The sequence below is a fragment of the Elephas maximus genome, chromosome X, assembly GCF_024166365.1.
Source record: "Elephas maximus indicus isolate mEleMax1 chromosome X, mEleMax1 primary haplotype, whole genome shotgun sequence".
NCBI classification, from domain to species: Eukaryota; Metazoa; Chordata; class Mammalia; order Proboscidea; family Elephantidae; genus Elephas; species Elephas maximus.
The window spans coordinates 48,390,120-48,410,490 of record NC_064846.1 but is presented as its reverse complement, the minus strand read 5'-3'; the positions used below and the strand labels follow the sequence as shown (position 1 = coordinate 48,410,490).

Sequence of the window (20,371 nt, the reverse complement as noted above, 5' to 3'; positions counted from 1 at the left end):
TGTAAAGCTGTCATCTCAGTCCATTTGACATTCAAAAGCTATCTGATTACCTTGCCTTTGGTCTTTCAAAGAATAAAGCTGCCAATTCCCCAATACCTCAAGTTTGCATTTGAAGCAAATCTTCTGATTAAATTAAGTTCAAGGCAAGATCCAGAGGTTTCCTATCACTAATTTAAGTCAAAGCACTCAGCTATATTGAGCAAATACATAACATGCCAATCTTGGTGTTATAGTCCCCTGCCAATTATTTATACAATGGAGGAGAGCATTAACTTGTAAAGTCCAAAGTGGTAGACAATCCAAAAACCCATTCCTGCTCTGTTCTGGACTTTCTTTGTAGTTGCTGTTGAGATTGAGAGTGTTTGCTGCTCTTGGGAGTATCTTCAAACAAAACAAGGAAACCACACTGGGAAGGCCTCACTTAGGAAGCACAGAGAGACAGTCTAGTTTCCCTTTTACCCCCTGCTTAACACTTTCCTGCTGAGAAGAAACAGTTCATCTCTTCAATTGATACAAAATTTGTTCTGGTTGCCAAATTCCAGTATCTTAGAACAAGAGGTTGGGGGTGGCCCTAATTAAACTTAAAAGAGAGAAAGTTAAGTGAAAAAAAAAAACATTCTAGTTCACACAGCAAAAAGTAACCTGTAGTGAAGCTGAGAAAAGAGATAAGTGAATAATTTTTAAAAGGCTCCATGATATCACAGGATAACAGGAATAGGATGAACAACTAGAATTTGAAAAAGGGAAGGGGAAAATCTACCCTACACAAACATGTCTCTAGACATCTCCTCACAAACAATTGACACGGAGAGTCATTTCTTCTATTTTTATATCTGTAATCTGGAATGGGTGACAGAAGAATTTGGGTCTGAAGGGTTTTTTTTTTTTCCACATGCACAGTAAATACATGGAGCTGAAAGGATCAATGAAATTATAAGTAAGTAGATTCGTTGCTGAGGAAAATCATTGTCAAAAAATGTGAAACAAGTCTATAAGTAGATATAGACAAGAAACTGGAAAGACTTGCCAAAAACCTCAATATTTTCTCCCAAGACTAATTCCTAAGTCATTGCCTTGTTTTTAAAACCCAAGAAGTCTACAGATTAGATAGCTGTTGGATATCCTACCTCATAAATCGCTATGTTGGAGTTTTCATATGTAGCTGGAATTAGACTCCCTGAAGAAAAGGAGAGCCTTGGGGACCTCCCACTTTGGACCTCTGAGGTGATCTGGAAGCTTACACTGGCACGACTTCCTCTCTGTAAAAAGATGAGGAAATAAAGGTTATGAACAAAATTCTCTTGATTTAGAACAGAGCATTAATCTATGGTATAAATACTGTACTTATCTGTTTTTTTTTTTATTCCTAAGAAATTAACTATAAGAGTTGAATCCTATAAACACAAGATTGATTAATTTTCCCTATCTCTCAGTGCTTTTTTTTTTTTTTAGGGTCAGAGTTGGTACCCTGTTTTGCCTTCATATACCTCTCCCCACCACACACACACACAAAGTGAAGGTTTGCAGGTGCTTCTTTTGCTAGAGAAGATTAAAATCATAGACTTGGGTAGTAAGAAAGATTATCAGTCATAATCTAGTCTGAGGCTCTCATTTTAGAGACAAGAAACTGAGACCAGAAAGGTGAAATGAGTTTCCCAATGTCATATAGCTAGTCAATTATTTGGTTACAAGAAGTGTTGTTTATAAAATCTAATATTTTGAAACAAAAGAGAAAAAATCTATACCAGAACTAGGACACAGTCCTAACGTCCTGACTCTCAGACCTGGCTCTTTTCATTTTTACCATTCTGAACGGCATCTTCTTTGTGCTTAGATTAATGGCAGAAGGTATCCCAGAAAGCAATAAGATGGTGGAAAGTGAGTAGCTCATCTGCCTATAATTTATCAGTCTGATGCTTAAGTAGGCCAAATTCTCTATTCTTTGATTTGCTAACTTGTACACATAGTCTGGTAAGAAAAGTCTGGGGACTGTACAGTTGAATGAGAGCAGGAAGAATTATCTGCAATCTGCATTAACCTTTAAAAATTGAACTTCTGGGCGGGGCCAAGATGGCAGAGTAGTCAAATGCTTCTGGTGTTCCCTCTTACAACAAAGACCCCCCAAAAAAGTGAAAGATTATATTTATGACAAGCTAGGAGCCCAGAACATCAAAGGCAAAGATAGAAAATGGACTGAGCAGCAGGGGGAGGGAGAGGCAGTTCAGAAACAGAGAGGAGTTGCCAGACCTGAATCACCAGGATCCCTCAGGTACCATTCCCGGGAGCAGATGCTGCGGGCTGGTGGTACCTTTGGGCCACAGTTTACTCAAGGAGAAAGAGCCAACCACACAGCCTACTCACACTTCCAGAACTAGAGAAGAACAGTATTCTCTGCAAAAGCTAAGTACTTGCGTATCTTTTACCGAGCCCCCCCCCCCAAGCCAGCTTCAATGGCTGTTGATTTCTCTAGGCCTGAGACAGGCTCTGCTGAGTGCCCTGAGCCATTCTTCCAGCCTTGGAGAAGTAATAAATTCACAGTTGGGGGAAAAGATAATTTGCCAGCTCCACTAACCTGGGAAGCTCAGGACAGAAGCAGTTCCTGTCCAGGCATAAATGGTCCATGGACTTTGAATACTTTTCCACCTTGCATAGACCTGTGTGGTCCTATTTCAGGAACACAGGCCCTTGTTGGCAGACTGCAACTGTTTCAGCTGTATGGTGGAGAGGGGGGTGTATGATGTTTAACACTGCTTTGCCTATTAAGCAGAGTCCTCACCTACCCACATCAGGTGCATAAGCACCGGTAGTGCCACTCAGGTCACTCAGCCACCTGCGACAGAAGTCCAAGCATAACTAGTACCTCCCAGTCCTTACAACCAAAAGCATTGGGTGCCCATGGTCCATCTGCAGAAGCCGCCCACCTGTGCACTCTAGGGAACAGGGACACACTTTCCTCACAGACACTCAGGGGATGATTGTCAGCCCCCTGCCTTGTTCAGAGCATGACTCTCTACTGCAACCAGATGCCCGTATCTACACCAATCATCCCTACCCCTCTAAGACAGTAGGACAGAGTCTGTCCTGAGCTGAATCCATACCAAAAAAGTGAATGGGCTCCTAGGCTGATATACCTGATAACAGCTCTAGCCATCTGGAGACAAGACGTCAGAGCTTCAAAGGAGAAAATAATCAAGCTAGCTCACTTGAGCAACCTATTTGGGCATATCAAAACAAAACAAAGCAAGAAGATAGGATACAGTAAGCAAACATAAAATAAACTAATACAATAACATACAGATAACTCGGAGACAACAGTCAATATCAAATCACATAAAGAAGCAGACCATGATCACTTCAACAAGCTCTCAAAACAATCAAGGGATCTACTGGACTAACATGCCTTCCTGGAATTACCAGATGCAGAATACAAAATATTAATATATAGAACTCTTCAAGACATCAGGAAGGAGATCAGGCAATACACAGAACAAGCCAAGGAACACACAGATAAAGTAGTTGAAGAAATTAAAAAGGTTATTCAAGAACATAATGAAAAATTTAATAAGCTGCACAAATCCATAGAGAGACAGCAATCAGAAATTCAGAAGATCAAAAATAAAATCACAAAATTAGACAACTCAATAGAAAGTCAGCGGAGAATATTTCAGCAAGTGGAAGGCAGAACTGGTGAGACTGAAGATAAAGCACTTGGCACTAATACAGTCAATGAAAAATCAGATAAAAGAATTTTAAAAAAGTGAAGAAACCCTAAGAATCATGTGGGACTCTATCAAGAGAGATAACCTACAAGTAATTGCAGTAGCAGAACAGGGAGGGATAACAGAAAATACAGAGAGAATTGTTGAAGATTTGTTACCAGAAAACTTCCTCAATATCGTGAAAGATGAGAAGATATCTATCCAAGATGCTCATCGAACTCCACATAAGTTAGATGTCAAAAGAAAGTCACCAAGACATATTATAATCAAACCTGCCAAAACCAAAGATAAAGAGAGAATTTTAAGAGCAGCTAGGGATAAATAAAAGTCACCTCCGAAGGAGAGTCAATAAGAATAAGCTCGGACTACTCTGTAGAAACCATGTAGGCAAGAAGGCAGGGGGATAACTTATATAAAGCATTGAAAGAAAAAAATTGCCACTCAAGAATAATATATCCAGCAAAACTATCTCTCAAATATGAAGGCAAAATTAGGATATTTCCAGATAAACAGAAGTTTAGGGTATTCATAAAAACCAAACCAAAACTACAAGAAATATTAAAGGGAGTTCTCTGGTTAGAAAATCAATAATATCAGGTATCAACCTAAGACTAGAACACTGAACAGAGCAATCAGATGTCAACCCAGATAGGGAAATCACAAAAATAAATCAAGATTAAAAAACGCTCAAAATGGGAACAGCGATGTTATTATGTAAAAGAAGACAACATTTAAACAATAAAAAGGGACTAAGAAACGTAGTCATAGATCTTTCCTATGGAGAGGAAGACAAGGTGAAATGAAGAAATAAAAGTAAGGGTTAAACATAGAAAAACAGGGGTAAATATTAAGGTAACCACAAAGGAGACTAACAATCCTACTCATCAAAATAAAATACAAGAAAAAAATACTCAGCAGAAACAAAATCAACAACCACTAAGAGGAAAAGACAGTATATAAACTACTCAGCACAAAAAATTAAGTGAGAGAAAGGAAACTGTCAACAACACACAAAAAAAGACATCAAAAAGACAGCACTAAACTCATACCTGTCCATAAATATACTGAATGTAAATGGACTAAATGCACCAATAAAGAGACAGAGAGTGGCAGAATGGGTAAAAAAAAAAAAAAAAAACGATCAGTCCATAGGCTGCCTACAGGAGACACACCTTAGACTTAGAGACACAAATAAACTAAAACTCAAAGGATGGAAAAAATATATCAAGGAAACAACAATCAAAAAAGAGAGGGAGTGACAATATTAATTTCTGACAAAATAGACTTTAAAGCTAAATCCACCACAAAGGATAAGGAAGGACACTATATAATGATTAAAGGGACAATATACCAGGAGTATATAACCATATTAAATATTTATGTACCCAATGACAGGTCTACAAGATACATAAAACAAACTAACAGCATTGAAAGGTGAGATAGACAGCTCCACAATTATAGTAGGAGACTTCAACACACCACTTTCGGTGAAGGACAGGACATCCAGAAAGAAGCTCAATAAAGACATGGAAGATCTAAATGCCATAATTAATCCACTTGACCTCATAGAAATATGCAGAACACGCCACCCAACAGTAGCTAAGTATACTTTCTTTCCTAGTGCACGTGGAACATTCTCCAGAATAGACTGTATCTTAGGTCATAAAGCAAGCCTTAGCAGAATCCAAAACATTGAAATATTACAAAGCATCTTTTCTGATCATAAGGCCATAAAAGGAGAAATCAATCACAGAAAGACCAGGGAAAAGAAATCAAACACTTGGAACCTGAAAAATACTGTGCTCAAAAAACAACTGGGTTATACAAGACATCAGGATGAAGTAAAGAAATTCATAGAATCCAATGAGAATGAAAACACTTCCTATCAGAGACTTTCATACACAGCTAAAGCAGTGCTCAAAGGTCAATTTATATCAATAAATGCACACATCCAAAAAGAAAAAAGGGCCAAAATCGAAGAAATATCCCTACAACTTGAACAAATAGAGAGCAACAAAACAAACCCTCAGGAACCAGAAGAAAGCAAATAATAAAAATTTGAGCAAAATTAAATGAAATAGAAAACAGAAAAACAATTCAAAGAATTAACAAGACCAAAAGCTGGTTCTTTGAAAAAATTAACAAAATTGATAAATCACTGGCCAAACTGACAAAAGAAAAATAGTAGAGGAAGCAAATAATCCAAATAACAAATGAGATGGGCAATATTACAATAGACCCAACTGATATTAAAAGAATCATATCAGATTACTACAAAAAATTGTACTCTAACAAATTCGAAAACCTAGAAGAAATGGATCAATTCCTAGAAACACACTACCTACCTAAACTAACACAAACAGAGGTAGAACAACTAAATAGACTCATAACAAAAGAAGAGATTGAAAAGGTAATCAAAAAACTCACAACAAAAAAAGCCCTGACGCTGACGGCTTCACTGCAGAGTTCTACCAAACTTGCAGAGAAGAGTTAACACCACTACTACTAAAGGTATATCAGAGTATAGACAAGGATGGAATAGTCCCAAACTCATTCTATGAAGCCAGCGTATCTCTGATACCAAAACAAGGTAAAGACACCACAAAAAAAGAAAATTACAGACCTATATCCCTCATGAACTTAGATGCAAATATCCTCAACAAAATACTAGCCAATAGAATTCAACAACATATCAAAAAAATAATTCACCATCACCAAGTGGGATTCATACCAGGTATGTAGGGATAGTTCACATTAGAAAAACAAGTAATATAATCCATCATAGAAATAAAACAAAAGACAAGAACCACATGATCTTATCAATTGATGCAGAAAAGGCATTTGACAAAGTTCAACACAAATTTATGATAAAAACTCTCAGCAAAATAGGAATAGAAGGAAAATTCCTCAGCATAATAAAGAGCATTTATACGAAGCCAACAGTCAACGTCATACTAAATGGAGAGAGTCTGAAAGCATTCCCCTTGAGATCAGGAACCAGACAAGGATGCCCTTTATCACCACTCTTATTCAACATTGTGCTGGAAGTCCTAGCCAGAGCAATTAGGTTAGATAAAGAAATAAAGGGCATCCAGAGTGGTAAGGAAGAAGTAAAAGTATCTCTATTTGCAGATGACATGATCTTACACACAGAAAACCCTAAAGAATCCTCAAGAAAACTATTAAAACTAATAGATTTCAGCAAATTATCAAGATACAGGATAAACATACAAAAATCAGTTGGAATCCTCTACACCAACAAAAAGAACATCGAAGAGGAAATCACTAACTCAATACCATTTACAGTAGCCCCCAAGAAGATAAAATACTTAGGAATAAATCTCACCAGAGATGTAAAAGACCCATACAAAGAAAACTACAAGACATTACTACGAGAAACCAAAAGAGACCTGCATAAGTGGAAAAACATACCTTGCTCATGGATAGGAAGACTTAACATTGTAAAAATGTCCATCCTACCAAAAGCGATCTATAGATACAACACAATTCCAATCCAAATTCCAACATTTTTTAATGAGATGGAGAAACAAATCACCAACTTCATATGGAAGGGAAAGAGGCCCCAGATAAGTAAAGCATTACTGACAAAGAACAGGGTGGGAGGCCTCACTCTACCTGGTTTTAGAACCTATTATACTGCCACAGTAGTCAGAATAGCCTGGTATTGGTACAACAACAGATACATAGACCAATGGAAGAGAATTGAGAATCCGGACATAAATCCATCCATATACGAGCAGCTGATATTTGACAAAGGCCCAAATGGAGAAAAAACTGTTTCTTTAAGAAATGGTGCTGGCATAACTGGATATCCATGTGCAAAAAAATGAAACAAGACCCATACCTCCCACCATGCAGAAAAACTAACTCAAAATGGATCAAAGAACTAAATATAAAATCTAAAACGATAAGGATCATGGAAGAAAAAATAGGGACAACGTTAGAAGCCCTGATACATGGCATAAACACTATAGAAAACATTCCTAACAATGCAGAAGAGAAACTAGACAACTGGGAACTCCGAAAAATCAAACATCTATGCTCATCCAAAGGCTTCACCAAAAGAGTAAAAAGACTACCTACAGACTGGGAAAAAGTTTTTAGCTATGACATTTCCGTTCAGTGTCTGATCTCCAAAATCTACATGATACTGCAAAAACTCAACTACAAAAGGACAAATAACCCAACTGAAAAATGGGCAAAGGATTTGAACAGACACTTCACTAAAGAAGACATTCAGGTAGCTAACAGATACATGAGGAAATGCTCACGATCATTAGCCATTAGAAAAATGCAAATCAAAACTACAATGAGATTTCATCTCACTCCAACAAGGCTGGCATTAATACAAAAAACACAAAATAATAAATGTTGGAGAGGTTGTTGAGAGACTGGAACACTTATACCCTGCTGGTGGGAATGTAATATGGTATAACGACTTTGGAAATCGATTTGGCACTTCCTTAACTACCATAGGATCCAGCAATCCCACTCCTTGGAATATATCCTGGAGAAATAAGAGCCTTTACACAAACAGATATATGCACACCCATGTTCATTGCAGCACTGTGTACAATAGCAAAAAGATAGAAGCAACCAAGATGCCCATCAATGGATGAACAGATAAATAAATTATGGTATATTCATACAATGGAATATTATGCATCAATAAAGAACAATGATGAATCTGTGAAACATTTCATAATATGGAGGAATCTGGAAAGCATTACGCTGAGTGAAGTTAGTCAGTTGCAAAAGGACAAATATTGTATAAGACTGCTATTACAAGAACTCGAAAAATAGTTCAAACAGAGAAGAAAATATTCTTTGATGGTTACGAGACTGGGGAGGGAGGGAGGGAGAGGGGTGTTCACTAATTAGATAGTAGATAAGAACTATTTTAGGTGAAGGAAAGGCAACGCACAATATAGGAGAGGTCAGCACAACTGGACTAAACCAAAAGCAAAGCAGTTTCCTGAATAAACTGAATGGTTTGAAGGCCAGCATAGCAGGGGTGGGAGTTTGGGAACCATGGTTTCAGGGGACATATAAGTCAATCGGCATAATAAAATGTATTAAGAAAACATTCTGCATCCCACTTTGGAGAGTGGCATCTCAGGTCTTAAATGCTAGCAAGCAGCCATCTAAGATGCATCAACTGGTCTCATCCCACCTGGAACAAAGGAGAATGAAGAACACCAAAGACACAAGGTAATTATGAGCCCAAGAGACAGAAAAGGCCACATAAAACAGAGACTACATCAGCCTGAGACCAGAAGAACTAGATGGTACCCGGCTACAACTGATGACTGCTCTGACAGGGAACACAACAGAGGGCCCCTGAGGAAGCAGGAGAGCAGTGGGATGCAGACCTGAAATTCTCATAAAAGACTAGACTTAATGGTCTGACTGAGACTAGAAGGATCCTGGAGGTCACAGTCCCCAGACCTTTTGTTAGCCCAAGACAGGAACCATTCCCAAAGCCTACTCTTCAGACAGCATTTGGACTGGACTATGGGATAGAAAATGGTACTGGTGAGGAGTGAACTTCTTAGATCCAGTAGACACATTAGACTATGTAGGCATCTCCTGTCTGGAGGGGAGATGAGAGGGCAGAGGGGGTCAGAAGCTGGCCGAATGGACACAAAAATAGGGAGTGGAGTGAAGGAGTGTGCTGTCTCATTAGGGGGAAAGAAACTAGGAGTATATAGCAAGGTGTATATAAATTTTTGTATGAGAATGACTTGATTTGTAAACCTTTCACTTAAAGCACAATGAAAATTAAAAAAAAAAACTACAATGAGAAAAAAAAAATTGAACTTCTTTATCTTCACCTGAACCAGCAGACTTATTTCACATGAAGAAGTAACAAATCAACAGGTTCCTCATATTCTTCTCCATGTCTCCAAATGTGCCTTTCTTAGAATTATGGCAATTCAAAGCTGGCAGTTACATTTGGTATTGTCTAGTCCAACCCTAAGAACCCCTAGTGGCCTGATGGTTAAAAGCTTGTCTGTTAACTGGTTGGCGGTTTGAACCCACCAGGTGCTTCAAGGAAGAAATACCTGATGATCCGCTCCTGTAAAGATTAACCCGTTGCTGTCGAGCTGATTCCGACTCATAGCGAGCCTATAGGACATAGTAGAACTGCCCCATAGGGTTTCCAAGACTGTAAATCCTTCCAGGAGCAAATTGCCACATCTTTCTCCTGCAGAGTGGCTGGTGGGTCCAAACCAGTGACCTTTCAGTTAGTAGTCAGGTGCTTAACCACCGCACCACCAAGGCTGCTCTGTAAAGATTATCACCTAGAAAACCCTATTAAAAAAAACCATGGCCAATGAGTCGATTCCAACTCATAGTGACCCTATAGGACAGAGTAGAACTGCTCCGTAGAGTTTCCAAGGAGTTCCTGGTGGATTCAAACTGCTGACCTTTTGGTTAGCAGCCGGAAACCCTATAGGATGGTTCTATTCTGTTACACAGGGTCGAAGCCTAGAAAACCCTATGGGGCAGTTCTACTCTGTCACATGAGGTCGCTATAAGTCCAAATCGGGTCGATGGCACCTAAGGACAACAGTCCAGTCCTTAACTCCAACACTCTCATTTCACAATGAGGAGACAGAGACCTAGAGAGGGATATAGGGGCTGGAACAAGAATCTAGGTGTTACATTTCCTGATCCTGCACTCTTTCCACCACATCATACTCTATTTCACTCTTGAATGCCAATAAAAAGATAATCTTAAGTACTTTCCAACACTCTGTTCTTAATGGTCTTTGATCAACTGAAGATAAGTAGTTGATTTAACCCTGAGTTAGGCACAATATACCAAGACTATCACACTTAAATTTCCAAGACAATGGTAAACTCTACCCAGCCCCCAATGTGCTGAAATCTTAACAATTAAAGATTCAGACAAGATATAAAACTTGACTCTTCACATAACCCTCCCCTCCACCTGAACTCTCCCCAACAGAGCAAGGCCAGAGAGGAATCTACTTCTCTTTCATTCTTTATTTTCATATCTCAGCAGGAGCACCTAGATCTGTATGTTGAGATATAGACCTCTCCACAAAGGGCAAGGGAGAAAGTGAGAATATCTGCCAAAATCCACATCCATTTGGGCTTCAGCTTCACTTTCTTCTAAAAACTTCCTTTCCTATCTTGACTTTTCCTGACCTGCCAATTTTTCTAGACTGAATTAATTTTATATTCACCAAGAGTTTACACTTTCAGACATTCCATTTGGATGGAATTCTTGGCTTGGCTTTTTGACTGATTAGACACAACCAGCTGCAAGTTTGTGACTATGCAGCAATTAAGGAAAATGTATGCTTCCCCTATCTTTTCCCATCAGAATCCCCAATACAGGCCAAATGCCAAAAGGGATCTGGAGGCCAAGAGCTATGTTCTTCTAGGGTAATGCCATCCTTTTCCACCTGGGCCAAAATAGTAAAAATAAAACAACATTCCTGATAAGGCTATCAATCCCTGTTGTTGTTCATTTTTCTCACTCATATGGTGAAAAGTGGTGATGATTTTTTTTAACTCCCATTATGTCAAAATTTATGCATAAGTGAAAGGAAAGATCTATCATCATGATCAAGATTCTAAAACCCCAGGCACTTTGTTCATTTGAATTTATGATGATTTTGTGAGAATGATTATGCTTTAGTCACCCAAATACAGTTTGTCTCAGGACAAAAGAAAGAAGGCATAGAGAAAAGTTTTATAGATGTCACTAGACTATGGCAACAAGAGCTAAAAAAAGGGGGGGGGAGGGGGGCTAATTCAGTCCAAAATTTAGTTACATGTATTGTTTTGATACTTTAAATCCAAAACATCTAAGCAGTTGACATGAACTGTCATTTTAACATGGGTTTCACCAAAAAAAGTAGGGGTTTTAAAAATTGGTTTATTGCTTTTGACCAAAACTTTACTATATTTTGCTGCATTTTGACAATGACTTCTAGTCATCTGCTTTTATTACTGATCACCCATTTCTAGATAAAATAGCTTGTCATAGAATTGAATACTTTTTTTTTTCCTTTGGATTGGGTTATATATTGGGATTGCTTCAGAGCTTAGACCTTAGCAACTATTCTTTTTTCTGGAGGTGGGCATATTGGATATATCACATCCAGAAAAATTCTACCACCATGAGTCCTAAGGTCCCCTGATGGCTTCAAAAAATGGAGACTAATATCAATAAGTCTTTATGCCATGAGGGTAGAATGTAGCTTTCAGTTACAGTGATAGCTTTGGCTTCCAACAACACATTTCCAGGAACATGATATCAGCCTTATAAAAGGAGCTGATGATTTCAACAAGAGGCAGGGTTATAACTGAGAATTAAACCAAACAGATGAACATTTTATTTGATTCCAATTGTGTCGGGTATAGCCATGTACTGTATTTTTACAAAAATAATGTACATGATCTATGTTTGTTTGCCAACCATGCCCTCCCCACCCCAGGTATTTTTGTAAGTGTGCTATGCCAATTTTTTACATGTTGCTGTTAAAAAAAAATTAGCATAGAGCACCATGAAAATACCTTGGGGGGGGAGGGGGAAATGTAAAATACAGTAAATCCATTCTCACCCAGCCAATTTAAATATACTTTTCAGTGTCACATTTAGATAAATGACCAAGTAATTAAAATTTAATTAATTAAAAATTAATTCTCAGATCTGATACTGCAGTATGGCAAAGAAAGGTAAATGGCACATGGCAGGGGCAATATGATGTGTTTGCATCCTCTCCCTACATCTCACCATCACCATGTTGGAATTTGCAAAGACTAATGTCTCTGTCGTGGCCACAAATACTGGCATAAAAAAAAAAAAATTCCCTTATTCCCAGCTACTTTTGGCTAACCTCTTTCCCACACATGGAGTTCTTCCTCTTCTCCAAGCTTCTGTTTATGCTGTTTTCTCTGCCTAGAATTCCTATGGGGACCAGGCAGATAGTATTAAACAAGTGAAATAGGCTAAGTATAGGACAATATAGAGTGATTGAAACTGTGGCAAACTGCAGAGAGCATACCTCTTCCAAAACAGGAACGATCACTGAGTTTCAGCCAATTGCCACAATGGAACCCTAGGTGGGCCCCCCAAAAAAACCAAACCCGCTGCCGTCGAGTCGATTCCGACTCATAGTGACCCTATAGGACAGAGTAGAACTGCCCCATAGAGCTTCCAAGGAGTGCCTGGTGGATTCAAACTGCCGACCTTTTGGTTAGCAGCCGTGGCACTTCACCACTAAGCCACCAGGGTTTCCCCCTAGGTGGGCAGATCTTTTAAATTTTAAAGAAAAGTTAGAAATCCTGACTTTTATGTGAAATCTCTCAATCTTTACATTCTGGCCACTTTTTTTTAACTGTGAGGGTCCAACAAAAGTGGTTACTAGTTTGTGACCTTTGACTTAGACAAATCCTGTCCTTCCTTCTTTAAGACCCAGCTTTGGTGCCATACTCTCTGAAAAGCCTTCCTCCACTGATCTGCCTCCTCTGAAGTCCTACAATATTTCTAGTTTCTGTTGTGCAATATGTTGCCTACTTACTCACTTGTTGTGGTATGATTTGTCTCCCTAACTTGACTGTAATCCCACTGAAGGCAGAGACTACAGGCCATCCCTCACGAAGCCTAGCTCAGGGCTAGGACATAGCAGTAGGCACTCAATGAAGATCACCTATTACAACACAATCATAAGCAGAAGAGAATTCCTGATGAAACTCAACTCCCATTTGTTGATTCATTTGCCAAGCTTTTACAAGCACCTAACCCTGGTGGTGTAGTGGTTAAGTGCTATGGCTGATAACCAAAAGGTCAGCAGTTCAAACCCACCAGGCGCTCCTTGGAAACTCTATGGGGGCAGTTCTACTCTGTCCTATAGGGTTGCTGTGAGTCAGAATCTACTCAACGGCAACGAGTTCGTTTTTGTTTCTACTACACTGTAAGAAGCCCTGGTGGTGCAAAAAGTTAAGTGCTCAACTGCTAACTAAAAGATTGGCGATTCAAACCCACCCAGAGGCTCCACAGGGAGAAAGACCTGGTGATCTGCTTCCATAGATTACAGCCTAGGAAACCCTATGGAGTAGTTCTACTCTGTCACACAGGACTGCTATGAGTCAAAATCAACTTGACGGCACCTGATAACAACAACACTGTACTATACTACACTACACTACACTACACTACACTACACTACACTACACTACACTACACTACACTACACTACACTACACTACACTACACTACACTACACTACACTACACTACACTACACTACACTACACTACACTACACTACACTACACTACACTACACTACACTACACTACACTATACTATACTATAGAATTGGGCTCCACAGGATTTTCAAAGGCTAATTTTTCTATAGATTCCTAGGCTGCTCTTCCAAGGCATCTCTGGGTGGACTTGAACAACCAACCTTTTGATTAGTAGCCCAGCATGTTAACTGTTTGTCCAGCCGGGGACTCAACAGGTCCACTCTGACACACATGGGGAATCGACTTGACAGCAACTGGTTGTTGTATTTATTTTTACTATACTGGAAACCCTGGTGGCGTAGTGGTTAAGTGCTATGGCTGCTAACGAAAAGGTCAGCAGTTCAAATCCACCGGGCACTTCGTGGATACTCTATGGGGCAGTTCTACTCTGACCTATAGGGTCGCTATGAGTCGGAATCAACTCAACCACAATGGGTTTAGTGGGTTATACTATAAGCACCATGTCAGGTGTTATGGGCCAACATTAATAAAAAAAAATGTATTCCCCCCCCTTGAGGAACTATCAAATGTTGAGAGTCCAAACATACAAAGAATGGCTATATGAAGTCAAAACTAAACTATTGCCCAATGTGAACTGCATTAAATTTTACAAAACTGTTCTAAGAGAGGACATCCAATAGAAATGCAGTGTGAGCCACATATATAATTTTAAGCTTCTAGTAGTCACATTAAAAACATAACAAGCAGGTGGAATTAATTTTAATATATTTTATTTAACCCAATATATCTGAAATATTATCCTTTCAACATGTCACTGATATTTAAAATTAATCAAATATTTTACGCGTTTTAAACTAAGTCTTTGAAATCCAGTGTGTATTTTACTCTTACCGTACATCTCAATTGGGTCTAGCCACATGTCGAATGCTCGATAGTCACTTGTAGCTTGGGACTACCACACTGAACAGTGCAGTACGAGAAAGGGCTGTTCCTTACCTTACTGCCAAAATGGGGATTGATAAAGGTCACATCCTCCAAAGTTAGGAGAATTCTGTTGGGTCCTTTAATCAACCGGATTTTATTTATACGACGCCTGAAACAAGCATAAAATCACAGTGTTACAGGGAACCGGATGTTTTGCAAACCCAGGGTTGATTTTCCCTAAGACAGAAGTTAAAGAATACCCAGGATAATCGGGAGGATAACCACGCATGGGTGTTTACCATAATACCGACAGCAAAGGGAGGCAGAAACCTTGATCCCCACAACTTGCAGAGTTACAAAGACCAAAAGAGAAAAATGTGAATGTGCTTGAAGGGGCACTAATAGGGAAGGATGAGGGTGCTGCAGGGGGATGGTATCTCAGACTAATAAAATGATGATCCCACATCAAGGGCACATTCAAAATTACACCTCTGAATTCTTTTGAAGGGCTCAGCACCCTTTCTAATGTGCCATAGTACTTATCCTAACAATACCAAGGCCAAGAATCATTAATCTCCATTTTACAGACGAAAAACACATTAAAGAGACAAAACAAAATTAAGCTAATTGAGAGATATCCCCTAGCCTGAGGCAGAGCTGGGACTTGAATCCTTGGTCCCTGGCTGTGGGCCCAGATTGCAGCCCACAAGACCACTTGTCTTGAGAAGTCACATCTATGCGTTGCCAAAGCAACAGGTTGAAAAGTGGAAAAATTCAATCAGTTTGTTGCTTTGTCTACATTATTCCAAACAAGTGAGCCAACTGATTTTTTTTTTCTTTTACCGAATTGGTCTCTTGTTTGAGCATTACATAGACACAATTTAAACCTGATTCTCTCCAAACATGTCTATTAATTTGCAGCGAATGTAATTATTTTCTGCAAATCAATTACTAGACACATAGGAGATTATGATGTCTATACGCACAACGAGGTTGGTCGTCTTAGTTGAGCTGACCAGGCAAGGAGGGAACCTTGGATTAGTCTGCATAGGTATTTTGTTCTATTTTGTCCTAGGGAGCTCTCTGACAGCTACAGTTTGGCTTCACTTTTTCCATAACCCCATAATAGTCACCCTGTGGATTGCACTAAAGCCAGAGCAGGGAAAACAACCACTGAATCAAAAGGCTTTGTCAAATTGCTCTAAAGAGAAATCTACAATGGCACTGTAGCTTTAAGTACCAGCAACCAAGTCAGTTTTTCTCAGCGATTCCACTGGTTTGTAAACAAACAATTAATGTGTTTCTAATTGTCTGCCAACAAATATGTCCCTTATCACTGTGGGAGCTGCTGCCCTGCAGAGAAAATTAAAAGAGCCCTGTAGCGAATTCTTGGGTAGAGCACATGAATCATTTGGCAAAGTAAAGCATCACTCCGTAACTTATCTGTTTCTTATATGTAATGAATGGTCTTAAAGCAGGCACACCTGTAAAAATAATCATGCTACAGAATACACTCTAATACTGGACTCTCAATCCAGAGACCTGGGGTGCAGTCAGTGCAGGTTCTGTCATTAATTAGCCATGTGACCTTGGCTAAGTAATTTAACCTCTTCATGCTTCAGTGTCCTATCTAGCAGGATAATAGTCTTTGCATTATCCACCTTATAGAGTTGTTTTGAAAATTGAATGAGATAATGAATGTGAAAGTGCTCTGAAAAGCATGGAGCTTTATGAAGGGCTAAAGGCTTATTATTACCATTATCATCATTAGTATTACAAAGCACAGGAGAACTTTATAGAAAGGAAACACAATCTGGTTCGGAGGAGTAAGGAAAAAGGAGGAGTTTAAAGAATTCTTTGTTTGGAGGTGGTTAGGTTCTTTGCACGTCTTTCTTTCTGAAAAAAAAAAATTTAAACAATCAAAACATACAGGAAAGGAAGGAACAGAGAGTCACTCTCCTGCAAAGTAATCACCATCTATTACAGAAACTCATCAGCCGTTCAGCTCTTCTGATTGCAGCCGTGGTGGGCAGGGAGAGGGAGGAAGGCAGCAAAGAGGGGGCATCTTTTGTGCTTTGTTAGCTGAAGAACCAAGGACCAAGCAGCTCCAGGAAATGATGTGCCTCTCTCCCATCTCTGCGTTTTCTGTGACCACTTGAAGTATCAATTGTCTCAAATTCATTTTCCTCTCCAATCATTTTCCTCTCTAATCATATGCCTCTCCAATCATTTTTTCCTCCAGTCTTCTTTGCCCTTCGGCTCACAAGCTCCAAACAAACCCTGCCCCCACCAGCCCCCGTTTTTTTTTTTCCTTCCTGAGCATTGCAAACTGGGCTTATTCGATGCTTAAAGAACCAGTCCATTCACTGGGAAAGATCAGTGAGACCAGTCATTTGGGGGGATTGACAAGCAACATAAACAGTGGAGGAACTCCATTTGTCAGCTTTCCATGGGATGTTTTGGCATTCGGTAGACAGACCCTATTAATCCTCAAATCTCTCTGGAGGGAGAAGATTTTTGATTAGATGGCATTTATTTTTACTAAGTATATAATGGTGTTAATTAAATACTTTATTCCTTGGCAGCAGCTATGTTAAAGACATTCAGTTTCTGTTCTCACAGAGATATGTCCCAGTCACAGAAATTAAAAGGAAAACTTCCTTGAACTAACATCTTTATCAAATGTGTTTTAACAATTCACAAACTGTGTGATATTATCAAGTTTCTAATCCTGGGGATATTGAATAAAAGTGGCTTTTCCACAGAGATACCGACATATTAAAATACTAAGAGTAACATTTGTCATGGTTTCATTCCAGAATTTTACAAACTCCTTAGAATAGTAGAGCTGGAAGGGCTATTAAAGCTCACCTAATCCAATTCCTTCCGTTCACAAATGAGAAAATTGTGGCCAAGACAGGTTAAGTGACTCGTCCAAGGTCACACAGCTATACAATCTAGACATTTTTCCTTGGAACTTACCCAAATGGCCCCAGTCCATGCCATATTGTCATTAGGACCAGCCTTACAAACAGGTGACAAAGATGTGGTTTTCAGGGTGAAAGGAGTAATGTGGGAGGGTTGTGACTGATTTCATTTTTCACTTTCCCCAACTCATCTTATTATACAAAAGGTCCAACTGTTAAAATGCAAAGATTATCCTGAACTAGTTCATCAGAGTAGTTGATTACCAATTAAGGGACCTGAGGGAGTAAGACAAAGACAGGATGATAACAATGATGACGGTGATTAGATAGGATAGCTTTTGCCCAAGGAAGAACAGTAAAAACATGGAATGTAATACTCTGGGAAAAAGGCATGAGTATCAAAGTGAGAATCCTGACTCTCCACAATTAGCAGGACAGTCTTGTGTGCCTGGGAAGAGGGTTGAGATTTACCATTAATATTGAGTACCTTTTTAGAGTTAGGAGCCCTTGTGGCACAGTGGTTAAGAGCTAGGGCTGCTAACCAAAAGGTCAGCAGTTCAAATCTACCAGCTGCTCCTTGGAAACCCGATGAGGGGCGGTTCTACTCTGTCCTATAGGGTCACTATGAGTTGGAATTGACTTGATGGCAAGGGGGTTGGTATTTTTTGGTTTACCATGAGTTAGGTACCGTTCTAGGTACTTTACTTAAAAAAGTACTTTAGTTTATTTAATCCCCACTACAATCTTGTGGGTTAGTACCATTATTCTTAGAGTTAGGATTCTAGCCAAAGTCTGCCTAATCCTTGGAACTCATTAATAGCTCGACTCCATTCCCTACAAGTCCGTGCCATTTGGGGAACAAGGTGGTCATAGAGACTCTACCAGTGGAAAAGGGAGCACAGATAGGGAATAGGCAGGCCTTAAAGTACTAGTTCTCCTATTTCACCATGGTGTTGAGAGCCAGATCTACTCACGGGAAACAACACTGACAACACAGCTGAGGAAGTTATTCTTGGCATCATGAAAACACTTCACTCTAAATGAGGTGGTAGGAATGGGAAATCACTACAAAAAAAAGGAAAATCAGTGGGTCATGTAATAAAGGAATTGTACCAAAACATGACTTCCTGGAAATCAATACTAACAAGGCTGGTATTTTTTTTATATATACAAAAGGAACAAAAAGTGTACCTTATAAAGTAAGCAAATCCATTAATAGACAGCAGGGCTATAAGCAAAGCCAGGCAGACCATCACTGCAAAGGCAGGGTCGATGCCTACAGAGAGCAAGAGGAAGAGGAAGAATGGCATTATCAGAGAAAGGCAGTAAATAAAGGGCACCACGGAGCGACTTCTCATGCTTTCTGGTGACTCTAAAATCAAGCCACATCTACCTAACCTAATTCCATTTTTCTCCGGCACAGTCTGTCTTGTTGACTTTATGGACACAGAAAGCAATTTCACTGTTCTGAAGCAAAAACCACTCACCACTCTGACAATAACAAATCACCATGAATTAAGGCTGACCTGGGTGTTTCTCTGGAAGAAAAAGTCCTCGAATGGAAAACTTTGAGTACCTTAATTTAAGTTGGATGGCAATTGAGTTCTTGAGAATAAATATGTTACCTCACCTGTGAAGGGTAAGTATTATATTGCCTTCATAAAATAAAAGCTCTTTTTTTAATTCACCCAAGCCCATAGACCTCGTGAGTTATGGATGAAAAACATAACACTTGTCTTTCAAGGGTGAGTCTGATTTTGATAATTAGTGTTTTCATCAGCATGTAAATTGGCCTCTGCAAAACTGAAATATTCGGATAGATCACTAAGATTTCAGAGGGAAATATATTGAGTACCTACTACCTACATGAGTGAAGAGGTAGTTGGGTATGTCATGCTAAAGCAAAATAGAAATCAAAGCCTATTTCAAATAGATGCATTTTGTTTTTTGAAGGGTGTGGTGTGTGCTTGCATAGAAACAATACGGGTCCTTCCAAAGTTCCCCTCTGGCTCTCAGAGATCTGATAAAGTTTCCCCTCTTCCACCAGCTAGAGGAGTTCCATCAGTCAGTCAAACTGCAAGTATTTACAGGATGCCTACTGTGTTGAGTGGTTGGGAAGGAGAGGGGCATAAGAATTATGAGCTGTGGCCCCTGCCCTCAAGCAGCAGTCTATTTAGGGGGAAACAATCAATACACAAGAAACAATAGAAAAGCAATTTTGTGCTAAGCTGTGTGGTAAGACTTTTAATTCAATGGGAGTTCAGAGAGGAGAAGAAGTAATGTGGGCTGTTGGGACCTGACTGGCAGGATTTAGATACGTCAAGGGGAGGACAGGTAATCTTTCTAGCAAAGGAAACAATCACAGGTAACAGCCGATGAAAGACCAAAGAGAAGGCTGATGCCTTCCTCTTGTTAGAGTAACCTCTTTGGGAAAGAGTGAGCTGGTTTTAAAAACAAGTCAGGGTTTTTAAATCGTGGATGATTATCTAAGGCTGCAAAATGCCTTTCCTTGTCCCTACTATTTTAAAT

At 39.3% G+C, this 20,371-nt stretch overlaps 1 protein-coding gene across 1 annotated transcript in view; it reads right to left on the bottom strand.

The window, feature by feature from the left end:
- The window catches only part of GUCY2F (guanylate cyclase 2F, retinal), a 125,664-nt gene that overhangs the window by 80,517 nt on the left and 24,776 nt on the right, over nt 1–20,371 (bottom strand). Inside the window, exons 4-6 of the mRNA XM_049872134.1 lie at nt 19,034–19,118; nt 14,988–15,084; nt 1,128–1,259 (exon numbers count right to left, since the gene is read on the bottom strand). Coding sequence (XP_049728091.1) covers nt 1,128–1,259; nt 14,988–15,084; nt 19,034–19,118 — 314 coding nt within the window. The remainder of the gene's footprint in view (nt 1–1,127; nt 1,260–14,987; nt 15,085–19,033; nt 19,119–20,371) is intronic.